A 24,532-nucleotide genomic window follows, 5' to 3' on the forward strand; every position below is an offset into this window, starting at 1 on the left:
TCCAGCTTAACTCCCTGCAATCCCTGTTTTTCTGAGGGAAAAATCTCTGACAACTGTGTACTGGGTGCACATGCACCTAAAGTAGAATGGACATGTACAATCACTCAAAGAAGAATGTTAACTGATATTGTTGGTGATTTTATATAAGTGATTGAAAATGTTTAGGATAAGGTTTTTATATTGTTTCCCCTCATCCATATGGACTTTGGTATTTTTCAGTATGGAGTCGAATTTCCATTTTGTCCCCAAAGGTGGAAAATTAAGGTGCGAAAGCTGTGGCACGAGGGCTGGTTCAAACCAGTTGCAACTGACTTGTAACTGCCATCCCCTCAGAACTTTCCCGCCACTCACTCCTTATAAGGAACTGTGCCACGTCGTCACGGGGCTGTCCGCCCAGGAAGCAGCCGTACGTGGTTGGGCTTTTGCACGGGTCTCCGGATCAAGAACTGTGAAGGATCCTGTGACATTATTGACTTACCTGCCATCCAGGGTCCTTTGGTCCACCAGCCAGCAACTTCAGTCTAGCAGCCGAGACCCTGTGTTCCTCCCCAAAGGCCAGCATTTGGCCGAGGGTAGAAGGTCCTGGACCCACCACTCACTACCATACGACCTGACCATAGATGACATCTGATTAGCAGTAGGCTATACTGGGGATTTGTTATATTCTTGTTGCCAAGAGGGAGGGGTCTAAGCTTGGGTCTGAGCTTCAAGCTCCTTAGTTGCAGTCCACTGTTTGCTGAGTTTTATGTGTTTATGTGTGTTCTCTTTCATGTAACCAATCCTTAATACACTACTTACCTGTTTCAAAAGTAACTTTTGTCTCTCCTTCTCTTTCCTACACCATACTTGTGAAGGAGAGTGGGACACAGTAGCTGCTTCCTCAGGTGACAGACCCTGATAACAAGACCAAGAACCTGTACCCGTAAAACAGAAACAGAGAGGCATATTGGGGTTCATTTAGTTTTGATTTTCCCTGATTACCGTTGTGGCGACCGCGGCAGGACTTGTTTGGGAGTAGCTAACCCACTCAGGTCCTGTTGGGAATTTCTGTTGGTTTGTTTTTAAGTTGCAACAGTGACTGCTTTGACGGTCCATAGACTTGGGGAGAGAACTTCTTTGAATACTGTGGGTGAGCACATATCTTGTGGCCCCACAGGAGACCGGCCTGAAAAGCCGAAGTAGCTCCATGGTGGGTGAGGTGCGTCCGCAGGGGGCTGGAGTTGAGGCTGAAAACCTCAACGAGATCCTGCTACCACCCTTCCCATTCCCTTGGGGCAATCAGGGCCTTTGGGATCCCCAAAAAGGATCTGGGAGTTTTCCCGCCCTGTAATAGAAAATCCTTTTCGGAGATCCCAAAGGCCCTGATTGCCCCAAAGGAATGGGAAGGGTGGTAGCTGGATCTCGCTGAGGTTTTCAGCCTCAACTCCAGCCCCCTGTGGACGCACCTCACCCACCATGGAGCTACTTCGGCTTTTCAGGCCGGTCTCCTGTGGGGCCACAACATATGTGCTCACCCGCAGTATCCGAAGAAGTTCCCTCCCCGAGTCTATGGACCGTCAAAGCAGTCGGGTCTAGTGGTTCCAGAGGGAGTGCACTGGTTTACCACTACCTGTTTTCCTGGTAACAGACTGATCAGGAAAGCAGGTAGTGGTAAACCAGTGGACCTCCTCTGGAACCACTAGTATCTGACTGGTATAAGCTAGATACGGCGTGGTGCATTTGCCCAAAAAGCTGCGTACCTCTTTCAGCAGTTTTGACTCTCCTAAAGGGACTTTGTGCTGCATTGTTGTGGCTTTGACTTTCCCAAGAGAGCCGTGTGCTGCCTTTTGACTTTTGCCTACTAACCGGTTGTTGGGTAAGCAATCAAGCAACCAAATAGCACCACCAGGACGCCGTGACTTTTGCCTACTAACCGGTTGTTGGGTAAGCAATCAAGCAACCGAATAACACCACCAGGACGCAGCAGGTCTTCAGCTTTCTGGGGTGGAACAAGCTGAGCAATAAAAATAACACTGAATACAGTGTGGCTTTGTTTGGAAAGAATCAGAACCCCTGGAGTGAGGAGTTCCTGGCAGGGGAAGACTCCATACAAAAACTATCCCAGCTACGGAAAAGATACAAAATCTGTAAACCGATTCCTAAAAGAAAGGCACAGAAACGCGCCTTGCTCTATGGCTTGGCCATGGTCGGCTGAGAGCTGAACTGCCAGGTGCAGCTGCTGAAGCAGCAGACGGAGACGGCTCTGGCAGAAAAGCAAGATCTAAAACAAGACTTTGAAAAGCAGGCTGCCCAACAACAAGCAGCAACTGCTTCAGTGACCAGCCTAACTAACCAGGTCACACAGTTGGAGGAACAGCTAAAAAGCCTCAATACCCAGCTTATTGCTGCTGAAAGAGAGAGTGAGATCAAGGCGAAAGAGCTAGAGGAGTCGCAGGCCATTGTGTGGCAGCTCTTAAAAGAGGTCCCGCGGGCCAGGGAAGGTGGTACAGTGGATCATGCGGTATGTCAGCACTGCATCAATAAGCTACAGAAACAACTGCAGTTATCTAGGGGAATGATTAATGCTATCGAATCTAACCCCCTAACTGGATTCATCATGGGTAATAAATACTGAGTCTGACTAAGACTCAGAAAACAGAGATCCACCACCACAGTACTCCACTGTGGGCAGGCCCACACCCTCAGCACCCATTTGCTATGAGGAGCCAAGTCAGGAGCACCTCCTTTTGCTCCAGTGGTAACAAAGGTAACTCAATATGGCCCTAATTGGGCCTCAGAGACCAAATACGAAATAAAAGCTCTGACTCCCGAACAAACGAGAGCTTTTGGAAAGCAAATGGATCTGTTAAATAAAGACACTGTTCTGAACTGGTTGGCCAGGTTAAGTGCCACTCCTAAGTTGAGTAAGGAGGATACTGTGGTCCTAATGAGAGACTGCATGTCATTAAAGGACTATAATGCACTGCCACAGAGTATGATGTTGGACCCACATGGTGAATTGGCTCAGGTGTATGCAAGTGTGGTAAAACTGTATTTCCTTTGTGACAATGTTATGGGTAAAGCATATTCTGAAAAACGATTGCCAGCTGAGAGACCAGAAAAGTATATGCTAAGAAAAAAACTGTTGTATTGGTTGGCAGGCTTGGGTCCAATAGTAAATGGTACTGTGCAATATAATAATCCTAAATTTAGAGACCTATATATGCAAGGTTTGTCTCTGGCCATGAGCCCTGTTAATATGCAGGTAACACATCTGCCAAGAGTTCCAAAAATAAATGTTTCCATTGACTGAGGCCATGTCTACACTATGGCATTAAGTCGACATATGCCGTGTTATGTCTAATTTATAATGTGCATATCTTTACTACTGAGCCCTTTCCACTGACCTAAAGGGCTTCTAAAAATCAAGAGGGCAGGAAAGCATGCAGGGAACAAGAATGTAACATGCAAGACGACATGTTGCGGTTTTAGGGGAGCAAAGAGACATGTTGAGGCATCTGACTGAGGTGCAGGAAAGTCAGCTAGATCTTAGAATCCCGCTGCACCCAATGATGTACCAGCTGCCCTCCTCACCAAGTTCCATATCCTCCTCTCCCAGACATCCTAGAATGCTCCAGGGGATGGTTCATGGAGCAGAAGGCTCTCCTTCCCACAGCTTTGATTGCTAGGCAGTGGAACTGTAATAAGTTAAGTGTCCTTGCCCCTCCCCGCCCCCATGTTATCAGGCCCTTAGACCCGGGTTGTCTTTGTTATTCATTGCTGTCTCTGTTCAGTGTTTGTTGGCATAATAAAAATGCATGGATTGAGGACAAGAGGCTCTTTATTCACTGTGCACACTGTGGTTGGTGGGGGTTTAGTTTACAGGGCAGTACATGCAAGAAAGGGGGCAGCTTGGTAAGGAACAACACACAGAACTGTCACATCAGTGTTAGGTCATTTATGAAACTGGTTTTCAAAGCATCTCAACGTGCTCTTATTATTGCCCTGGTGTCTGGCTGCTCATAATTAGCAGCCAGGCGATCTGCCTTAGCCCCCTACCCCACCAGAAACTTTTCCCCCTTACCTTCACAGATATTATGGAGCACACAGTGAGAAGCAACAACAATGGGAATATTATTTTCGTCTAACCTAGCGAGTAAACTGCGCCAGCGCCCCTTTAGATATCCAAAGGCACATTCTACTACTATTCTGCACTTGCTAAGCCTATGGTTGAACTGCTCCTTACTGCTGTCCAGGCTGCCTGTGTACCACTTCATGAGCTGTGGGAGCAAGGGGTAGGCTGGGACTCCAAGGATAACTATTGGCATTTCAATGTCACCAACGGTAATTTTCCAGTATGGGAAGAAAGTTCCTTCTTGCAGCTTTCTGAAGAGACCAGAGTTCCTAAAGATGCAAGCATCATGCACCTTTCCCGACCATCCCACATTGATGTCGATGATCCACTAGTGCTTGCAACACCACTGAGAAGTACCCCTTGCGGTTTATATACTCTTTGGCAAGGTGGTCTGGTGCCCACTTTAATTCCACTTCATAGACTGTGGGACTGGCCATATTGGTGATGACTACTGGTCACACCCACCATGGCTGGGTAGGTAAAGTGCTCCACTACAAACATGTCTGCTGTTTTGGCTATTTCTTCCAAGAAATGACTCATCCATCTCCTCATGTCTGTGAGGAAAACAAAAGATAAAGTAACCACAAAACTAGAAGAAACTGGTTTGAGTGAGCATAAAGCTTGTACTGACAGGAGAGGAGAGTTTATAAGAAAACAAGAGACTTTGGCTGTCTACACTACTGTTTATGTCAGCAGAACTTAGTTGCTCAGGGGTGTGAATAAACCAGAGGTGAAAGTAAGCCGGTCCAGTCCGGTCTGGTATACCGGTAAGAGCCGGTGCACTGTACTGGACCGGCTTCCCCAGGCAGCGATTTAAAGGGCCTGGGTCTCCCAGCAGCGGCTGGAGTCCCAGGCCCTTTAAATTGCTGCCAGAGCCCCACTGCTGGAGTCCCCGGGTAGTGGAGGTGGCTGGGAGGCCCAGGGCTCCGTCAGCGATTTAAAGGGCCTGGGGTGGTAGCAGCAGCAAGAGCCTCGGGCCCTTTAAATTGCTGCCGGAGCCCCACTGCCGGAGCCCTACGGTAGCAGTGGCGGGGCTCCAGTGGTGATTTAAAGGGCCCAGGGCTCCCAGCCGCTGCTACCGCAGTGGAGCCCTGGACCCTTTACATCTCTGCCAGAGCCCCGAGCCCCAAGCCCTGGGGTAGTGGTGGCAGCTGGGAACCCCTCGGGTTCCTTCGGCAATTTAAAGGGCCCGGGGCTCTGCTGCGGTAACGGTGGCCAGAAGCCCTGGGCCCTTTAAATCACCGTCGGAGCCCTTTAAATGGCCCCTGAACCCTGGGGCTCCCAGTGGTCTCCGCAGCTGGTAGCTCCAGCAGTGATTTAAAGGGCTGGGGCTCCTAGTCCCCTTTACTGCAGCCGGAGCCCTGGGCCCTTTAAATTTTGATTTGAAGGGCCCAGGGCTCTAAAGGCCCTGCCTCTTCCGCTTGAGGCCCCGCCCCTGTTCAGGAGTCCGGTGTACCGGTAAGTCCTTTAACTTACTTTCATCCCCGGAATAAACCATCCCAAGTGACAGAAGTTACACCAACATAAGCGTCGGTACGGATAGCACTATGTTGGCGGGAGAAGCTCTGACGCTCATTTTATTATGCCACTGGGAGAGCTCTTTCCTGTCTGCATAGAGAGCCTCTTCACCAGATGCGTTACACCACTGCACGTGTAGACTTGCTCTAATACATATGTATAAGAAAAGATATCAAAACGTTATACATAATCTTTGCAACAAAGGGAAGATGAAGCTGTGAATTGTCCAGTATTGGAAGGGACTATGGTGAGATTGTCTTAATGTGCTTCCCACTTGTAAGTAACTGATACAGTTTGGTAATATTTTGCCTTAATAGAGACGTTAGACCCATCTGCTGAGTGGTGAATTTCAATCCAACAACCATCACTAGAGGTTTTAAAAACATGTTGAACAAACATCAGCTAGGTATGGTCTAGGTGTACTTGGCCCTGTACCAGATGAGGGGGCTGGAATAAATGACCCCTAGAAGTCTACTTTTCTTATGATTGCAGAGGAATGCCTGACAATGTGACCTGATCACAGCCTAAAGGCTCAGGGCCCAGAAGGCAAATGAAAAGAGCCCAGCTTTTACTATTTACATCATGAGAGGTTTCAGAGTAGCAGCCGTGTTAGTCTGTATTCGCAAAAAGAAAAGGAGTACTAGTGGCACCTTAGAGACTAACCAATTTATTTGAGCATAAGCTTTCGTGACCTACACTGGTGCATCCGATGAAGTGAGCTGTAGCTCACGAAAGCTTATGCTCAAATAAATTGGTTAGTCTCTAAGGTGCCACAAGTCCTCCTTTTCTTTTTGCAAATACAGACTAACAGGGCTGTTAACTCTGAAATAAATTGGTTAGTCTCTAAGGTGCCACTCCTTTTCTAGTTACAGCGTGATTCAGGGGGGCCTCAGATGTGGGTTTGGAAGGCTTGTGACTGGTAACGTGGATGACAAGCTCCACTCTGCACCTCCAGGAACCGAGCTGGGCTCAACAAGCAGTGACCGTAATTGCTCCCAGGGCCCTGGAGCCGAGGTCCAGGCCGGGACTCAAGCCCACGGCTGCAGCGAGGCCCCAGCCTGCGCAGAGGCAGCCCGCGGGTGCGTTTGCTACAGCGCGTTCCGGGGGAGACCGGGACGAGCCTGCGGGGAGTCCAGCCAGACCTCGTTCCGCTTCAGATAAAAGGACTAAAGGCGGGAACGAGAGGCTGAGTGTCTTCTACCCCGCGCCCGTCGACAGCGTCCCGACACCCCGCCCGTTACGAGTGTATGCGCGCGACCCCGCCTCCCCCGCGCACTGTGGCGTGGAGGTGCCCGAGCAGGTAGCTACTTCCCGGCTGTCCCGCGGCCGCCGCGCCTGCGCAGTTACAAGTCCTGCGGCCGCGCGCACAGGTCCCTTTCTCGCGCTGCCGGGATGCCGAAGCTGAGCAAAGAGGCCAAGCTGCGGCTGCAGCAGCTCTTCAAGGGCGGCCAGTTCGCCATCCGCTGGGGCTTCATCCCCGTCGTGCTCTATCTAGGTCAGTGCCAGGGCAGGGGAACGGAGCCGAGCCGCGCTGCGCTGTCCCCGCTCGGGGAGCCTGCCTGGTCACGAGGCCTGCTTGGCCGCGTGGGGCCCGGGGAAGGAACACGGCGCCATCCCCAGTTAGCCGGGGCGCGGGCTGGCGCACGCGGGGGATCCCCTCACCGGTCGGGAGGGTCGGACAGAGGGAGATTCTGGGTCACGCGGGCCAGCCCCGCACCCCCAGCAGTTTTGGGCGGAGGAGCCGGTGCGTTCGGGCCTGGGGCCTCGCCTGACTCCTCCCTTCTAGCTGCCGTTGGAGAAAGCTGCTCTGGAGCGCGCGGAGCTTTGTTTAGCTTTTAGCCCGCTGGGGCAGAGCAGCCGCCGCACTCCAGAACCGCCCCTTCCAACGGCCGCTGGGTGGAAGGGACAGGCAAGGTCCCGCCGCTCCAGAACCGCCCCTTCCAACGGCCGCTGGGTGGAAGGGACAGGCAAGGCCCCGCCGCTCCAGAACCGCCCCTTCCAACGGCCGCTGGGTGGAAGGGACAGGCAAGGCCCCGCCGCTCCAGAACCGCCCCTTCCAACGGCCGCTGGGTGGAAGGGACAGGCAAGGCCCCGCCGCTCCAGAACCGCCCCTTCCAACGGCCGCTGGGTGGAAGGGACAGGCAAGGCCCCGCCGCTCCAGAACCGCCCCTTCCAACGGCCGCTGGGTGGAAGGGACAGACAAGGCTTCGCCGCTCCAGAATAGCCTCTTCCAATGGCCGCTGGGTGGAAGGGACAGGCAAGGCTTCGCCGCTCCAGAATAGCCTCTTCCAATGGCTGTTGTTGCTGGGGGGAGAGCGCCCAGACCCGCCCCTTCCAGTGGCCGCTGGAGGGAGTCAAGCCCCGCCCCCCGCCACATGTGCTCCAGAACTGCTGCTCCCAGTAGTTGCAGGCTTGATAAGTGGGGCCTTGTTCTCGCTCTCTCACCCCTAAGCAGCTGATTGGGTGCCCAAGTTGGTCTGGTCTGGTGACCCAGAAACCTCTGGAGCAATAGGAGTTTGACACGAAACAAGTATCGGGGGTAGCGCTGTTAGTCTGTATCCACAAAACCAATAAGGAGTCTGGTGGCACCTTAAAGACTAACAGATTTATTTGAGCATAAGCTTTCGTGGGTAAAAACCCTACTACTTCAGATACATGGAGTGAAAATTACAGATGCAGACATAAATATACTGGCACATGAAGAGAAGGGAGTTACCTCACAAGTGGAGAACCAGTGTTGACAGGGCCAATTCGATCAGGGTCGATGTAGTCCACTCCCAATGATAGATGAGGAGGTGGCAATTCCAGGAGAGGCAAAGCTACTTTTGTAATGAGCCAGCCACTCCCAGTCCCTATTCAAGCCCAAATTAATGGTGTTAAATTTGAAAATGACTTTTAGTTCTGCTGTTTCTCTTTGACATCTGTTTCTGAAATTTTTTTGTTCAAGTATAACTACTTTCAAATCTCTTATTGAATGTCCAGGAAGATTGAAGTGTTCTCCTACTGGCTTTTGTATGTTACCGTTCCTGATGTCCGATTTGTGTCCATTTATTTATTTTACGTAGGGACTGTTCGGTTTGGCCAGTGTACATGGCAGAGGGGCATTGATGGCATATATCACATTAGTAGACGTGCAGGTGAATGAGCCTCTGATGGTGTGGCTGATGTGGTTGGGTCTTCTGATGGTGTTGCTAGAATAGATATGGGGACTTTCCAGACTACTTTGATAGCTGCTTTCAACTACCTGAAAGGGGGTTCCAAAGAGGATGGATCTGGACTGTTCTCAGTAGTAGCTGATGACAGAACAAGGAGTAACGGTCTCAAGTTGCAGTGGGGGAGGTTTAGGTTGGATATTAGGAAAAACTTTTTCACTAGGAGGGTGGTGAAACACTGGAATGCGTTACCTAGGGAGTGGTGGAATCTCCTTCTTTTGAGGTTTTTAAGGTCAGGCTTGACAAAGCCCTGGCTGGGATGATTTAGTTGGGGATTGGTCCTGCTTTGAGCAGGGGGTTGGACTAGATGACCTCCTGAGGTCCCTTCCAACCCTGATATTCTATGATTCTATACTGTATCCCTTCCTGGAGTCTGATTTGTCTTGCGTACCTCCATGTTTCACCTCACTTAAAAACCTGCTTGCTTACAAAATCAGACTTGAAAATACAATTGTCACATTACATGATTACTGAAAAATTGCTTACTTTCTCTTTTTGTCTGTATGAAATTTTAGTTTATACTGACTTTGCGAGTGCTTTTTATGTAGCCTGTTGTAAAACTAGGCAAATATCTAGAGGAGTTGATGACCCTATGGAAGACTTCTGCGTACCCCCAGGATATGTGTACCCTGAAAACCACTGCTTTAGGCCATAGCTGTGTTGGGGAGGGGAGTGTAATTTTTATACATGCTAAGTTTTAGTTAGTAAAGACAAGGCTTTAGGTCAGGGGTGGGCAAACTTTTTGGCCCAAGGGCCACATCAGCGTTGTGAAACTCTATGGAGGGCCGGGTAGGGAAGACTGTGCCTCCCCAAATGGCCTGGCCCCTGCCCCCATCCACCCCCTCCCACTTCCTGACCCCCTCAGAATCCCCAACCCATCCAACCCCCTCTGCTCCTTTTCCCCTGACCGCTATCTCCTGAGAGCCCCCTGACCCTAACTGACCCCCGGGACCCCACCCCCTATCCAGCCCTCCCTGCTGCCTGTCCTCTGACTCCACTGACCCTTATCCACACCCCCACCCCCTGACAGACCGCCCTGGGTTCCCACGCCTATCCAGCCCCCCCCCGTTCCCCATCCCCGTCTGTCCCCCGGAACCTCCTGCCCCTTATCCAACACCCCCCCCCCCCCATTCCCATGCCGCTCAGAGCGGCAGGAGCTCACAACCCTGCAGGAGCCAGCCATGCCACCCGCGCTGCCCGCCAGGAAGCTGCGGGGGAGAGGGAAAAGCGGGGGAGGGGCCAGGGGCTAGCCTCCCTGGCCGGGAGCTCCGCAACCAGGTAGGACAATCCCGCGGGCCATAGTTTGCCCACCTCTGCCTTAGATTCTGGCTGCAAGCTACAAACTTAGTCCTAGTCTACTCTTAAAAATTAGATTGACCTAGCTATGTCACTCTTGGCTTTGAAAAATATTGCGCCCTATGCGATGTAGTTAGGCCAACCTAACCGTCACTGTAGATGCAGCTAGGTTGATTGATGGATTATTCTGTCAACCTCACTGCCACCGCTGGAAGAAGTAGATAACTGTGGTGATGGAAGAAAACCTTCTGTGAACGTAGGAAGTGTCTACACTATGGTGACATGGGTGCAGTGTCACTGTCATGTAGACATGGCCATAGTGAAAAGCCATGCCCAGCGGAAGAGCTTTGTTTGCATAGCACCAAAGTATGCTGGTCAAATTTGAAAACAAATGAGGCAAAGTCTCTGCCCCAGGGAGCTTAGCCTTAGAAAAAAAGTTTGTTCATGGTAGGAGAAATGATGGGTTGTTATGATTGAAATGCAGCATGGAAGTCTGATTAAAAGGCCTTTGTTTTCCAATTAATAAGTCACTGGTAAAATCAGGTCTTCTGTGTCCCCCATGTACTCTTTAACAATTGCATATGTTAAATCTATTTACAATTTTGTGGATAAAACACATTTATGATCAGTTTAAATGTAAAAACTTAATATTTAAAATTGTATATGTAAATCACCTGAATTGACATTGAAAATCCCATCCTAGGAAATTACTCAAAATCACTCAGCATTGGCCTGTCTCTGCCTCACTGCTTGTCTACACAAACAAGTTGTACTGCTTTAGCTACACCGATATGGTGGTGTAGCTGCATCCACTCCATAAGTTGTATCAGAAGAATTGATTTTACAAAAGAATCACATTTCTAACAGAAATAGTTAAATCAGTGTAAAATGAGCATGTAGACCGGGCTTAAGTGACATGCCCAAGATCACATAGGAAGTTTGTGACGGAGCTGGGAACTGAACCCAGAGCTCCCAATTCCCATGGTAGTGCCCAAATCTTTGGACTGTTGTATACATTAAATATGTCAAGAAAGCAGTGAATAAATATGTTGACAAGCAACATAACATATTTCCATAGCAGCTTTATCTATTTCTTGTCACAATTTATTTGGCAAGTATATTATTGAAACAGATTTATCTCAACTCATTAATCTAAAATCTGTTTTATAACATACTTATGTTTGAGATAATTGGTAATACATCTATTTTAAAGTGGATCAGAAACCACTTACTTCCTTTTGTGTACACCTCAGTGCATTCTGTGTTTTACTCTTTGTTTATTGAATGTACATTGGGAAGTTTTTACATAAGAACAGCCATTCTGGGTCAGACCAAAGATCCATCTAGCCCAGTATCCTGTCTTTCAAAAGTGGTGCTTAAGAGGGAATGAACAGAAGAGGTAATAATCAAGTCATCCATCCTTTGTCACCCATTCCCAGCTTTTGGCAAATAGGATAGGGACACCATCCCTGCCCATCCTGGCTAATAGCCGTTGGTGGATCGATCCTCCATGAATTTATCTAGTTCTTTTTTGAACCCTGTTATAGTTTTGGCCTTCACAACATCCTCTGGGAAAGTGTTCCACAGGTTGACTGTGTGTTGTGTGAAGAAATACTTCCTTTTGTTTTAAACTTGCTGCCTATTCATTTCATTTGGTAACTCATAGTTCTTGTGTTATGAGAAGATCCTTATTTACTTTCTCCATACCTGATTTAATAGACCTCTATCATATCCCCTCTTTGTTGTCTCTTTTCCAAGCTGATCAGTCCCAGTTTTATTAATCATTTTGTTGCCCTTTTCTGAACCTTTCCAATTCCAATATATCTTTTTTGAGATAGGGTGATCACATCTGCACGCGTTATTCAAGATGTGGGCATACCATGGATTTATATAGAAGCAATATGATATTTTCTGTTTTAGTATCGATCCCTTTCTTAATGATTCCCAACGTTCTGTTAGCTTTTTTTTTTTTTTTTTTTACTGCCGCTGCACATTGAGTGGGATATTTTCAGAGAACTATCAACAATGACTGCAAGATCTCTTTTTTGAGTGGTAACAGCTACTTTAGACCCCATCATTTTATATGTATAGTTGGAATTATGTTTCAGAGTAGCAGCCGTGTTAGTCTGTATCCGCAAAAAGAAAAGGAGTATTTGTGGCACCTTAAGGTGCCTCAAGTACTCCTTTTCTTTTAGTTGGGATTATGTTTTCCAATGTGCATTACTTTGCATTTATCAGCATTGAATTTCATCTGCCATTTTATTGCCTAGTCACCCAGTTTTGTGAGATCCCTTTGGAACTCTTCGCAGTCTGCTTTGGACTTAACTATCTTGAGTAGTTTTGTATCATCTGCAAATTTTGCCACCTCACTGTTTACTCCTTTTTCCAGAACATTTATGAATATGTTGAATAGTACTGGTCCCTAGTAAAGACCCCTGGGAACACCACTATTTACCTCTCTCCATTCTAAAAACTGACCATTTATTCCTACCCTTTGTTACTATATTTTAGCAAGTTACTGATCCATGAGAGGACCTTCTCTCTTGTCCCATGTTATGTCTTTTTTTTAAAAGACTCCAGTTATTTCTTTAATCCTGCTGCCTAATTTTGAGTCTAAATTTTCAAACTTAATACTTATTGTGCAATTGTTTCTGAATCTCCTCTAAACTTTTGCTGAAAATGTTGAGTTCCACTCAGCAATATTAGGTGAAGAGTTGGAACTGATATCCTAGGGTGTGCTGGAAAATCAAAAATGCACACAACTCTTTCCATCTTTTGGAATCTTAGCCATCAAAATAACACACTACCTCTCATCTGGTATATCTTTAGCTTCACAATAATTAACTAAATTTGTAATGTGGCAAACAGCATGTATCGTATCTGAAAACAGAATATCATTACAAGCCTACTAATGACAAGTGGTTTGATTATTCAGAAACAGAAAACAAATGTATGCTAAATGTATTCGAAAAAATTAAGATTGCATGGCTAAGCACTCAGGAAAAGACACATATAAGGGTGCCCTGATCACATACTTAAAGTTGTAAATTTTTTTTTTCATTGGGAGCTGAGGAACAAAAAGTACAAGTAAAATGCAGAGTGCATAGGTAGCATAAAACTTTGCGGTTTCCTGATCTTGGGGCACTCAAGGCTGGGTAAGTGAGAGCTGCTCCAGTGGTCTCCGAGGACCAAAGTGAAAGGTGGGAGTTAGTGCAGTTTAGGAGCATCTTGGTCATGTTCCTTTTCTCTGACCATGTCGCCTGTTTTGGCAGTAGTACTGGGAATGGCTGTGATAGTTCTGTGGTGTTGGAGGATTCCTTTTGCACCAGAAAATGAAGGATTTATGATTGGAATCCATCAGCAGTGCAGTGCTAAATGTCCACACAGCACTTGAGGATCAAACTTTAATATTGTATATTTGTATTCCAGACAAATAGTGGATGGCATTTATTTATGCAAAAAACATAGTAAACCGTGCTTGTATTATCTGTAGTGTATTTTGTATACCTGGTTTTTAGCATGTTAAAATATGACTTCTTACTTTTAAGAATTACTCTTATTGGCTGTTGTCTGATGGACACATATGCTATATATGTGTAAGTAAAGCTAGTGAAAAAAATAGTATAGTGTATTTTTTGAGAGCTAGAATGTGCTTATGTGATTAAATCAGGGATAGGCAAACTACGGACCGGATCCGGCTCATCAGGGCTTTGTATCTGGCCCATGGGATTGCCAGCCCTGTGGCGCAGCGGGGCTCAGGTAGGCTTCCTGCCTGTCCTGGCCCCATGCCGCTCCAGGAAGCAGCCAGCCCCACGTCCCTGCGGGGAGGGGACAGAGGGCTATGTGCACTGCCCTCGACTGCAGGCACCGCCCCCCGCGGCTCCCATTGTCTGGGAACGGGGAACCGTGGCCGATGGGAGCTTCGGGGGCGGTATCCGCAGACGAGGGGAGTGTGCGGAACCCTCTGACCCCCCTCCTCCAGGGGCTGCAGGGATGTGGTGCCGTCCGCTTCCAGGAGTGGTGCGGGGCCGGGGCAAGCAGGGAGCCTGCCTTAGTCCTGCTGCGTGCCGCTGCCACCCAGAGCCGCTCAAGGTAAGCTGTGCCGGGCCGGAGCCCGCATCCCAACCCCCTGCCACACCCTGCACTCCTCCTGCATCCCAAACTCCTGTCCTGAGCCCCTGCCGCACCCTGAGCCTCCAACCCCCTGCCCTGAGCCCACTGCCACACCCTGCACCCCAGACCCTTGCCCTGAGCCCCTTCTTGCACACCACACCCCCTCCCACACCCTGCACTCCCTCCTGCACCCTTGCCCCAGCTCTACATTCATGGCCCTGCATGCAATTTCCCCACCCAGATGTGGCCTTTGGACCAAAAAGTTTGCCCACCCCTGGATTAAATGATAGTAATGTATACACAAAAAAGGGCACAGTTAAGATTGCATGTATCTTTGGTATGTCTTTATTTGGGAGGCCTTAATTGTGTAACCTTATTCTAGTTTCTTTGACACAACTGCTTAGACTTTTTAAAAAAGAAAGTCCATAATCTGGAATAAATTATGCACATAATGAAGGAAGTCTCCTGTCTCACTCTTTTCACACTTAAAATGCAGCATGTTTGAGGCGGCAGCGTTCTTCCACACACTAAGTAACTAAACTAGTTCAGTACATTTGTGCACAGCCTTCCTTTGCTTAGATAATTGGTGAAAAGTATTTTTTTTTTTAAAAATTATTCCACAAATACTGTGTATGCATAAAATGCACTCTTCCCCTAACTCCTGTGAATCTGTTAATTAAAAAACAGATATCACTGGAATGCTCCCTAGACTAACTCCTTGCACAATTTGAACTTTCTAATAAGGCAAAATCAGTGTTATAAATTTTTTTTTTATAGTAGTAAACAAATGTTTTGCCCTAAGCAACTGAACTGTTATGTTAAAACTGCAAAGCAGATCTTTTGTCAGGTAAAGAACCAGACTAGGAAACTTCAGTATGAAAAGTGAAAGTTGTAAGCAAGGAGGGATAGCTCAGTGGTTTGAGCATTGGCCTACTAAACCCAGGGTTGTGAGTTCAATCCTTGAGGGGGCCATTTGGGATCTGGGGCAAAAATTAGGGATTGGTCCTGCTTTGAGCAGGGGGTTGGACTAGATGACCTCCTGAGGTCCCTTCCAACCCTGATAGTCTATGATTCTGTGAAAACAGTGTTAGAAAGGAAATGCATATGCACATTTAACTACAGGTGTCATGTTCCTGCTATAAGGTGATTGTCTTTTTGTTGGTAGAGGTGTATTTTTTGTTTTAAGAAATTTAATAGACTGGCATTAAGTTTTCTGAAGGAAATATCCTTAATGCTATTATAAAGTATATTAGTTCAAAATGAGAGGTTGAAGTGCAGACTTCATCTTAGAATTTTGTTAGTTTCCTTTATGTCTTGTGGGATTTTAACATCTGAATTAACATTTAAATGAATCTATTATTTATACTTCTGATAAAATCAAATGCAAATTAAATATTATTGCCCTGATAATATAGGATCCAAATATAGGATCACAATGGATAAAATTAAATGATATTTTTAAATTAAAAAATTAGGGTATGTCTAGACAGCTGACGTTAAAGCGCTGCCATGGTAGTGCTTTAATGTGGCTGTGTAGTCGCGGCTCCAGCATTGGGAGAGAGCTCTCCTAGCGCTGTAATAAAACCACCTACATGAGGGGAATAGCTACCAGCGCTGGGAGCGCTATGTACACTGCCACAAACTTGCATCGCTCAGGGATGTGTTTTTTCACTCCCTTGAGCAAAGAAAGTTTCAGCTCTGTAAGTGGCGGTGTAGACAGGGCCTTAGTTTTTTTATTTAAATTGGATTTATTTTAGATATATTTTTAAAAGAATAAACCTGTTTAAAATTTGAAACTGACAACCTTCATTATTTCAAACTTACTATCATCTATTATTGTCGTTTGACTTGAATAAAAAACAGTATTCAAGCAGTACATGTTTGTCAAAGTTTTAAGAAAATCAAACCACTGAATTGGTGGAAGTCGCTGGCTAAGCAACTGGAACTAGAATTTGTTAAAATATTAAACTAGTTTCTGACAGCAGTAGCCTCTGGCAGGTGTGAAGAGACTACCGAAGAAGTGAGCTGTAGCTCACGAAAGCTTATGCTCAAATAAATTTGTTAGTCTCTAAGGTGCCATAAGTACTCCTTTTCTATTTTCTTCAATTTATTCAACCTGATTATTCAGAGTTGAGAAAGGTATTGGAAATTGAAAAAGCAGGAAAGCTTGTTTTCTTCTTTCAAGCGATGAATAAAAAAAAAAGAGGTGTGAGACGATGATCTATTACTTAGCTTGATAAAACATGTGCATTTAAAACTATTTTCCCTTATGTATCCAATACATTTAAGATTGCTTTAGTTGGCTAATTAAAAACAAATTTGAAAATGTAGTTTTGTACCTTTTTATAATTGAATTCCAGTTTCTATCCAAATGCAGCTTGACACACATCATGAGTAAAAAATTAGTAACCTAGTAAATAAAAAATGCTTCATTCACCATTTTCTGACATAAGAAAAATGTGAAAATTAAGAATCTGAATAAATGTATGTTAAGCAATACAATTGCTTAAAAAAAAGTGTATAAATAATAATGTATTTGCCTGGTTAGCAAATAGTAGCAAATTTTGTGTAAAGGCTATAGTTAGTTGAAAATCAACATGTTTTAATGTTTACCAACCAGTGAGAATCAATTTTTCTCTAGAGGGAAATAAAAGGGACAAATGTGAAATTAAATTAAAATAATGATTTTGATCAAAGTTTTCTGCTTGCTGACTTAAATCTAGCTTTAAGTCACATCTTGTATAGGAGAATCAGCTCTATGAGTTTTCCCTTTAATAACTGTCAGCAGCCCAAAGTGGAAAATACAGCAATTGAAAGTTAATGGGTCAGATTCTTCCTTGCATTCTCAGATGATACTTTGGCTGTTTGTTCAAGGCCTGATCTAAAGCCCGCTGAAATCAGTGGAGGTCTTCCCATTGACTTCAATGGCCTGTGAATCACACAGGCCCTTAGTAATTATCTAACAGAGAGGGGAAAGACCTTTCTCTATAGAAATGGTACAGGATGTTGTGTAAAATAAGTTTTAGACATTGCATGTGCTTCACTTCTGTTTTCCAAACTTTACTATCAATTTGAAATTTGGTCAATATATTCAGTGCCTTTAAGCATAAGGTTACTTTAATAAATTAGAATTTTTTGAATTCTAGTTGAAAGAGTTAATCCCCAATACAAATTTCTTTTTTAAAAACGGTGCATTAGCAGATTGTCAAGTATCTTAAAAAGACAAGGAGTAGTTGTGGCACCTTAGAGACTAACAAATTTATTTGAGCATAAGCTTGTGAGCTACAGCTCACTTCATCGGATGCATGCAGTGGAAAATACAGTGGGGAGATTTATAACACAGAGAACATGAAACAATGGGTGTTACCATACACACTGTAACAAGAGTGATCAGGTAAGGTGAGCTATTACCAGCAGGAGAGAAGGGGTGGGTGGGGGAAACCTTTTGTAGTGATAATCAAGGTGGGCCATTTCCAGCAGTTGACAAGAACGTCTGAGGAACAGTAGCGGGGAGGAAATAAAAATGGGGAAATAGTTTTACTTTGTGTAATGACACATCCACTATCAAGCGTTCTTACAATTACAGTACCCACCTGCTGAAGTGAAGAAACAGATTGACAGAGCCAGAAGAGTACCCAGAAGTTACCTATTACAGGACAGGCCCAACAAAGAAAATAACAGAACGCCACTAGCCATCACCTTCAGCCCCCAACTAAAACCTCTCCAACGCATCATCAAGGATCTACAACCTATGCTGAAGGACGACCCATCACTCTCAGAGATCTTGGGAGACAGGCCAGTCTTTGCTTACAGACAGCCCCCCAACCTGAAGCAAATTCTCACCAGCAACCACACACCACACAACAAAAACACTAACCCAGGAACCTATCCTTGCAACAAAGCCCGTTGTCAACTTTGTCCACATATCTATTCAGGGAACACCATCATAGGGCCTAATCACATCAGTCACACTATCAGGCTTGTTCACTTGCACATCTACCAATGTGATATATGCCATCATGTGCCAGCAATGCCCCTCTGCCATGTACATTGGCCAAACTGGATAGTCTCTACGTAAAAGAATAAATAGAAACAAATCAGACGTCAAGAATTATAACATTCAAAAACCAGTCGGAGAACACTTCAATCTCTTTGGTCACTCGATTACAGACCTAAAAGTGGCAATTCTTCAACAAAAAAAACTTCAAAAACAGACTCTAACAAGAGACTGCTGAATTGGAATTAATTTGCAAACTGGATACAATTAACTTAGGCTTGAATAAAGACTGGGAGTGGATGTGTCATTACACAAGGTAAAACTATTTCCCCATGTTTATGCTCAAATAAATTTGTTAGTCTCTAAGGTGCCACAACTACTCCTTTTCTTTTTGCAGATACAGACTAACACGGCTGCTACTCTGAAACCTGTCAAGTATCTTATTTTCTTTACTAATCACAGTAAATTGCACTAGTAGTAATGTAGGATTTGAAGAGTTTATTTTTAGTGCTGGCACAATCATTTTTTATTGTGTTATGAATGATGCTAACAATTTTTAATTCATTTAAATTCGGGTTGTCAAGCGATTAAAAAATTAATCACGATTAATCACTTGATTAAACAATAATAGAATACCATTTATTTAGATATTTTTGGATGTTTTCTACATTTTCAAATATATTTATTTCTATTACAACAGAATACGAAGCGTACAGTGCTCACTTTATATTTATTTTTGATTACAAGTATTTGCACTTTAAAAAAACAAAAGAAATAGTATTTTTTCAATTCACCTAATTCAAGTACTGTAGCACAATCTCTTTATCATGAAAGTTGAACTTACAAATGTGGAATTATGTAGAAAAAACTGCATTCCAAAATAAAACAGTGTAAAATTTTAGAGCCTGGAAGTCCACTCAGTCGTCCTATTTGTTCAGCCAATCACTCAGACAAATAATTTTGTTTCCATTTGCAGGCGATAGTGCTACTTGCTTTACAATGTCCCCTGAAAGTAAGAACAGGTGTTCTCATGGCACTGTTGTAGCCAGAGGACATCGGTCCATGCTGATGATGGGTTCTGCTCGATAACAATCCAAAGCAGTGCAGACAGACACATGTTCATTTTAATTATCTGAGTCAGATGCCACTAGTAGAAGGTTGATTTTCTTATTTGGTTGTTCGGATTCTATAGTTTCTGCATTGGAGTGTTGCTCTTTTAAGACTTCTGAAAGCATGCTCCACACCTCATCCCTCTCAGATTTTGGAAGGCATTTCAGATTCTTAAACCTTGGGTCGAGTGTTGTAGCTATCTTTAGAATTCCCACATTGGTACCTTCTTTGAATTTTGTGAAATCGCAGTGAAAGGGTTCTTAAATTGAACATGTGCTGGGTCATTATCCGAGACTGCAAGAACATGAAATGTATGGCAGAATGCGGGTAAAACAGAGCAGTGGACATACAATTCTCCTCCAAGGAGTTCAGTCACAAATTTAATTAAAGCATTATTTTTTTAACAAGTGTCATCAGCATGGAAGCATGTCCTTTGGAATGGTGGCCGAAACATGAATGGGCATACAAATGTTTAGCATATCTGGCACTTAAATACTTTGCAATGCCGGCTACAGAAATGCCATGCTCTCACTTTCTGGTGACATTGTAAATAAGAAGAGGGCAGCATTATCTCCTGTAAATGTAAACAAACTTGTTTGTCTTAGCGATTGGCTGAACAGGAAGTAGGATTGGGTAAACTTGTAGGCTTTGAAGTTTTGCATTGTTTTGTTTTTGAGTGCAGTTATGTAACAAAAAAAAGTCTACATTTGTAAGTTTCACTTTCACCATAAAAAAAAAGATTGCATTACAGTACTTGTATGAGGTGAATTGAAAAATACTATTTCTTTATCATTTTTACAGTGCAAATATCTATAATCAAAAATAATACACACTTTGATTTCAATTACAATACAGAGTGCACTATGTATGAAAATGTAGAAAAACATCCACAATATTTAATAAATTTTCAATTGGTATTCTAAAACAATGTGATTAAAAGTGTGATTAATCGTGATTATTTTTTTCAGTTAATTGCGTGAGATAACTGCGATTAATTGACAACCCTGGTTTATATTCAAATATACTTCAAGTGCTACATAAATCCTGCATCTGATAAACATTGCTTGTTAGAGTACAAAGGTAATGTGTTTAAAAATATTGTGGGAAAATATATAATGTGATTGGCTATTTGGAGAGTTGTATAACTTGCTAAAACTGAATAAATCCATGCATACCAATTTAAATTTTTGGAAGTACTCGGGCAGAGGTGGTGAGAAAGAAAATATAGCCTTGTCTTATACTTTCCTCTTCTTGACCTATAGTTTTCTGAGTGGATTTTCTGTTCCCTCCTGTTGGCTTAAAAGAAAAGAAAGGAAAATCTTGTTTCATGACATATTAATGAAAGAGAGTTTCAGAGGGACCTTAAATGGGTTTTCCCATTTCTTTCTTGTTTCACTCCATTAACTTTACCCATTGGTTCTGTTCCCTGCACAATTCATGTTACGATTAACAGCTGGGGATGCTAATGCTAGCTAGAAGTAATCTGAATGTCTTCCTCTAAATGTTATGTTGCTTTCTAAACAAGATAACAGAAGATGTAGCTTTAGCATGGGTGATAGAGGTTAGTCACTATGAAATTATAGGGCAAAGACACAGTCCATTAAAACACTGCTAACAAGATGTGCTAATCTTAAAATATTGAGAAGAATGTGAGGTTTCTATACTGGTTAGGGTATGATTTGTGTATATATAATTGTTTTTTTGACAGATTTTTTTAATTTACTGAATTTGAGAGTGGGGAAAGAACCCCAACTTTGTGCTGGTTAGCTGCTGATATATGTATATATTTGTTACTTCAGGTTTTAAGAGAGGTGCAGATCCTGGAATGCCTGAGCCAACTGTTTTGAGGTACGTATACATCTGTAAATACACATGCAAAAACAGTGCAGAAAGCTAGGAAAGAAAATAAAACTTTAGGCTCAGCTGTCCCCTCCATCTAGGCGTTAACTGCCAGGAAATCCTGTCTTCATTGATCATTGTCATCATAGTTTGAGAACTTCCTTCATTATGGGCTTCTTGTCAAAAGGGAATTTTTAATTAGCTTGCTAGTCATTAAGATTGATCGTGAAAGGGAGAAATGGTAAGTCATGAAAGAACTTTTTAAAATTATTTAAGCACCACCACTGTGCTCCAACAAGTCTGAAATGAAGTTTGTACAGTGAAAAGTCAGGATGTGCTACAGGAGGATATTTATCTCTCATCCTGAAAAGGAGGGAAGGAGCCCCTAATCTTGTCCTAGAGTATCTCTCTTCATGCATTGCAAATGGTGGGAGAGAGTCTCTCTCCACCCATGCAAAGTTCTCCAACTGATTTTTTTTTTTTTTTTTTTTTTTTTTAAAGACAACAGTGATTTGGGACACTTCACATTTCCCCTCTTAAGCCTGGGGGTTTATGGCTCATTTAGAGTTTTCATAGCTCCTCTGTTTATTATGCATTCTTTTTATGCGAGCTCTTCATCCTGCACCTCTGAACAGCTCCACTGCTTTCTACTGTAAATTTAAAAAAAAAACAACACACACACACACACACACACACACACACACACACACATTCTAGAGTGGGGATAGTGCCATGTACTGCAAACTGGCCCATACTTCTGAATAGATAGGCCAACTACACAAGCAGCTTTCCAAGTCCTCCATTACATACCAAGACTAGAAGACTGGGTAATTATATATTATTAAAACTTTAGGAGAGAATCATTTATGTGAAAGTGTCTTAAACTACAAAAAGTGCATTGATGTGTATTATTTGCTGCTTTTTGGAATGGGGTAAATGAGAGCCATTCTATAACGATCAGCTGACGTAACACTTTCACTACTTTTTTTTAACCCACGCAGCTCTTGAACTGATATGACTGGGAGATGGTTGATATAATGTAATATGATTATAAAGCACACAGGGAATGAGAAAAGGTGCCTGCTTCATTTAATGGATATCTTGTAAGTTATATGAGGCATATATTGAATTTGAGAAACAGTAGATGATACTGTAAAAAGATTGTATCAATGTACGAACACAAGGGGAAAGAGTTAACATTGTTTCATTCCTGCCTTTGATTAATTTTAATTCATAGAATCATTGAATATCAGGGTTGGAAGGGACCTCAGGAGGTCATCTAGTCCAACCCCCTGCTCAAAGCAGGACCAATCCCCAACTAAATCATTCCAGCCAGGGCTTTGTCAAGCCTGATCTTAAAAATATCTAAGAAGGAGATTCCACCACCTCCCTAGGTAATGTTCTCCAAATACTGTCTTTTGAGGAAATATTAATGCTTCACATGTAAATATTGGGTTTTTTTCTGAGGATCTTCAAACAATTTACGAAGAGTAAGCCTTACAACATCCTTGAGATAGGACATTCTATACCTGCTTTATAAATGAGGAAACAGGTGCAGAGCAGAGAAGTTAAGTGATTTGATGATGATTGTTAGACAAATGCTTCACTGTAACTCTTTTGTTTATTAAAAGACATTCATGGAAGAAGGCCAACACTATTATTTGTTTTAAGTACTGAATAAAATGAAGTGGAAAATGTTGACAGATGTCTTTGTTGTGGTGCCAGTAACTTAGTAATACTGTATCGAAACTGATTAATATAAAGGGAGAGTATACTAAGATAATATCGAGCCTAGCTGGGGGCCAGATACCCACAACCCTTCCCACCCACCCCGCCCAGCCACAGAGCCCCCCGCTTCTTCCCAGAGACCACCTGTGGACCCCCGAGCCCAGACACCCACCCCCTCTACCCCTCAGAGCCCAGGGATTCAGAGGGAGAAACAGCCTGATGCTCCACCCCAGGCTTGTGTGGAGTTTCCTGCATGCTGCCATCTCCTTCCCTCAGGGCGTGCTGGGAACTGCAGCTGCCGGGAGCCCTCTAGCTCCCTTCCCCTCCCCCCTGCAGTGTCTTCCATGTGTGAGCTGGCCTCTGCGGAGTCCAGCGTCCCCTAGTGGCGGCCAACAGTGCTGCAGCCCATTTCTGGGGGGGGGGGAGGGGGAATTCAGCATGAATTTCTGCAAAATTCTTGATTGCGTAGTGGCGCAGCTTTCCCCCAGGTGTAGTAATGTGCATTGAGCTAGAGTTGTACATCCTGTCTTGTGTTTAGAAAGACCCATGTTACTTCCATGTTACTTTAATTAATATATATATATATATATATATATATATATATATATATATGTATATTACAAATCTAACTTTAATTTTCTGTCTATTTTAGTCTACTTTGGGGATGAAAGATTGGCCATACTGTACAGGAACCATTTGATGGACAGAGAAAATGAAGATGTGAACCTTCACAAGGCTAAGGAAGGAGTACACTTTATCACTATTACATTAGCTGGCCTGAACAGCTTCCTGATGGCATAGATGTACATACAACAAAATGGAATTTATATTGACCTAATTTATTTGGTTTACAGTGAAATTAAATAAATACAGTTTGAATCCATGTGTATAGTCTCTAATCCTTTAAGGTTAATTAGTATAATGGGGGAAATCTTGCTTTTTTGAGTTTAAAAAGTAATTATTTTTAAATTGAATATCAGGCGTTTTAGTAAGTGTATTGATCCTTTTAATCTACAGTGCTATGCTTCTTAACACCAGGGTGTGTCTTGAAGCTTCAGAATACAAGTTCACTACAAATTAGTTTCTGTTATTTTAACTAAATTACTATTAGTATGTCTCAAACCTATTGCTGTCTTCTAAGGCACTTCATCGTTCAACCCTTCTACTTAATTCTTGCTTATTGTGACCTTCCAAGCACAGGCTGCTCTATCTTCCATCACTTAAGAGTAGTCCTTTGAGTATTATGAAGTATAAAGCTATAATTATCTTACTTTTGTAATCTAAGGCTATGTCTACACTACCTCAGTAAGTTGACCTATGCTACACAACTCCAGCTATGTGAATAACGTAGCTGGAGTCAACCTTAGGTTGAGTTACCAGGTGCAGTCGACGGGAGAAAATCTCCTCATTGCGGGTAGAGTACAGGGGTCGACTGGAGAGCGATCAGCTGTCGATTTGGTGGGTCTTCACTAGACCAGCTAAATTGACCGCCAGTGGATTGATCTCAGAGCGTCATCCCGGCTGTAGTGTAGACCTGCCCTATGTGTCAGAATTGTCCTCAGACTTAGAGAGTAGGATGTCAATGAGCCTTATGTTGATAGCTCT

The 24,532-nt window shown here is 43.9% G+C and overlaps 1 protein-coding gene and 1 long non-coding RNA gene across 2 annotated transcripts; one reads left to right on the plus strand and one right to left on the minus strand.

Moving 5' to 3' along the window:
* Nucleotides 1-3,802: 3,802 nt before the first annotated feature.
* On the minus strand, nt 3,803-7,821 carry LOC144261608 (uncharacterized). The gene is made up of 2 exons (XR_013345330.1): nt 7,295-7,821; nt 3,803-4,668 (listed from the first exon to the last, which is right to left on the minus strand). It is a non-coding gene; the product is annotated as an uncharacterized LOC144261608 (long non-coding RNA).
* Nucleotides 6,900-23,810, plus strand: TOMM7 (translocase of outer mitochondrial membrane 7). Its single transcript, XM_077811389.1, has 3 exons — nt 6,900-7,127; nt 21,160-21,208; nt 23,580-23,810. Exons 1-3 carry the CDS (start codon nt 7,025-7,027, stop codon nt 23,593-23,595), a joined length of 168 nt encoding a protein of 55 aa, XP_077667515.1. The 5' UTR covers nt 6,900-7,024; the 3' UTR covers nt 23,596-23,810.
* The last annotated feature ends 722 nt before the right edge of the window (nt 23,811-24,532 follow it).

Source organism: Eretmochelys imbricata, chromosome 2, assembly GCF_965152235.1.
Source record: "Eretmochelys imbricata isolate rEreImb1 chromosome 2, rEreImb1.hap1, whole genome shotgun sequence".
Classification (NCBI taxonomy): domain Eukaryota; kingdom Metazoa; phylum Chordata; order Testudines; family Cheloniidae; genus Eretmochelys; species Eretmochelys imbricata.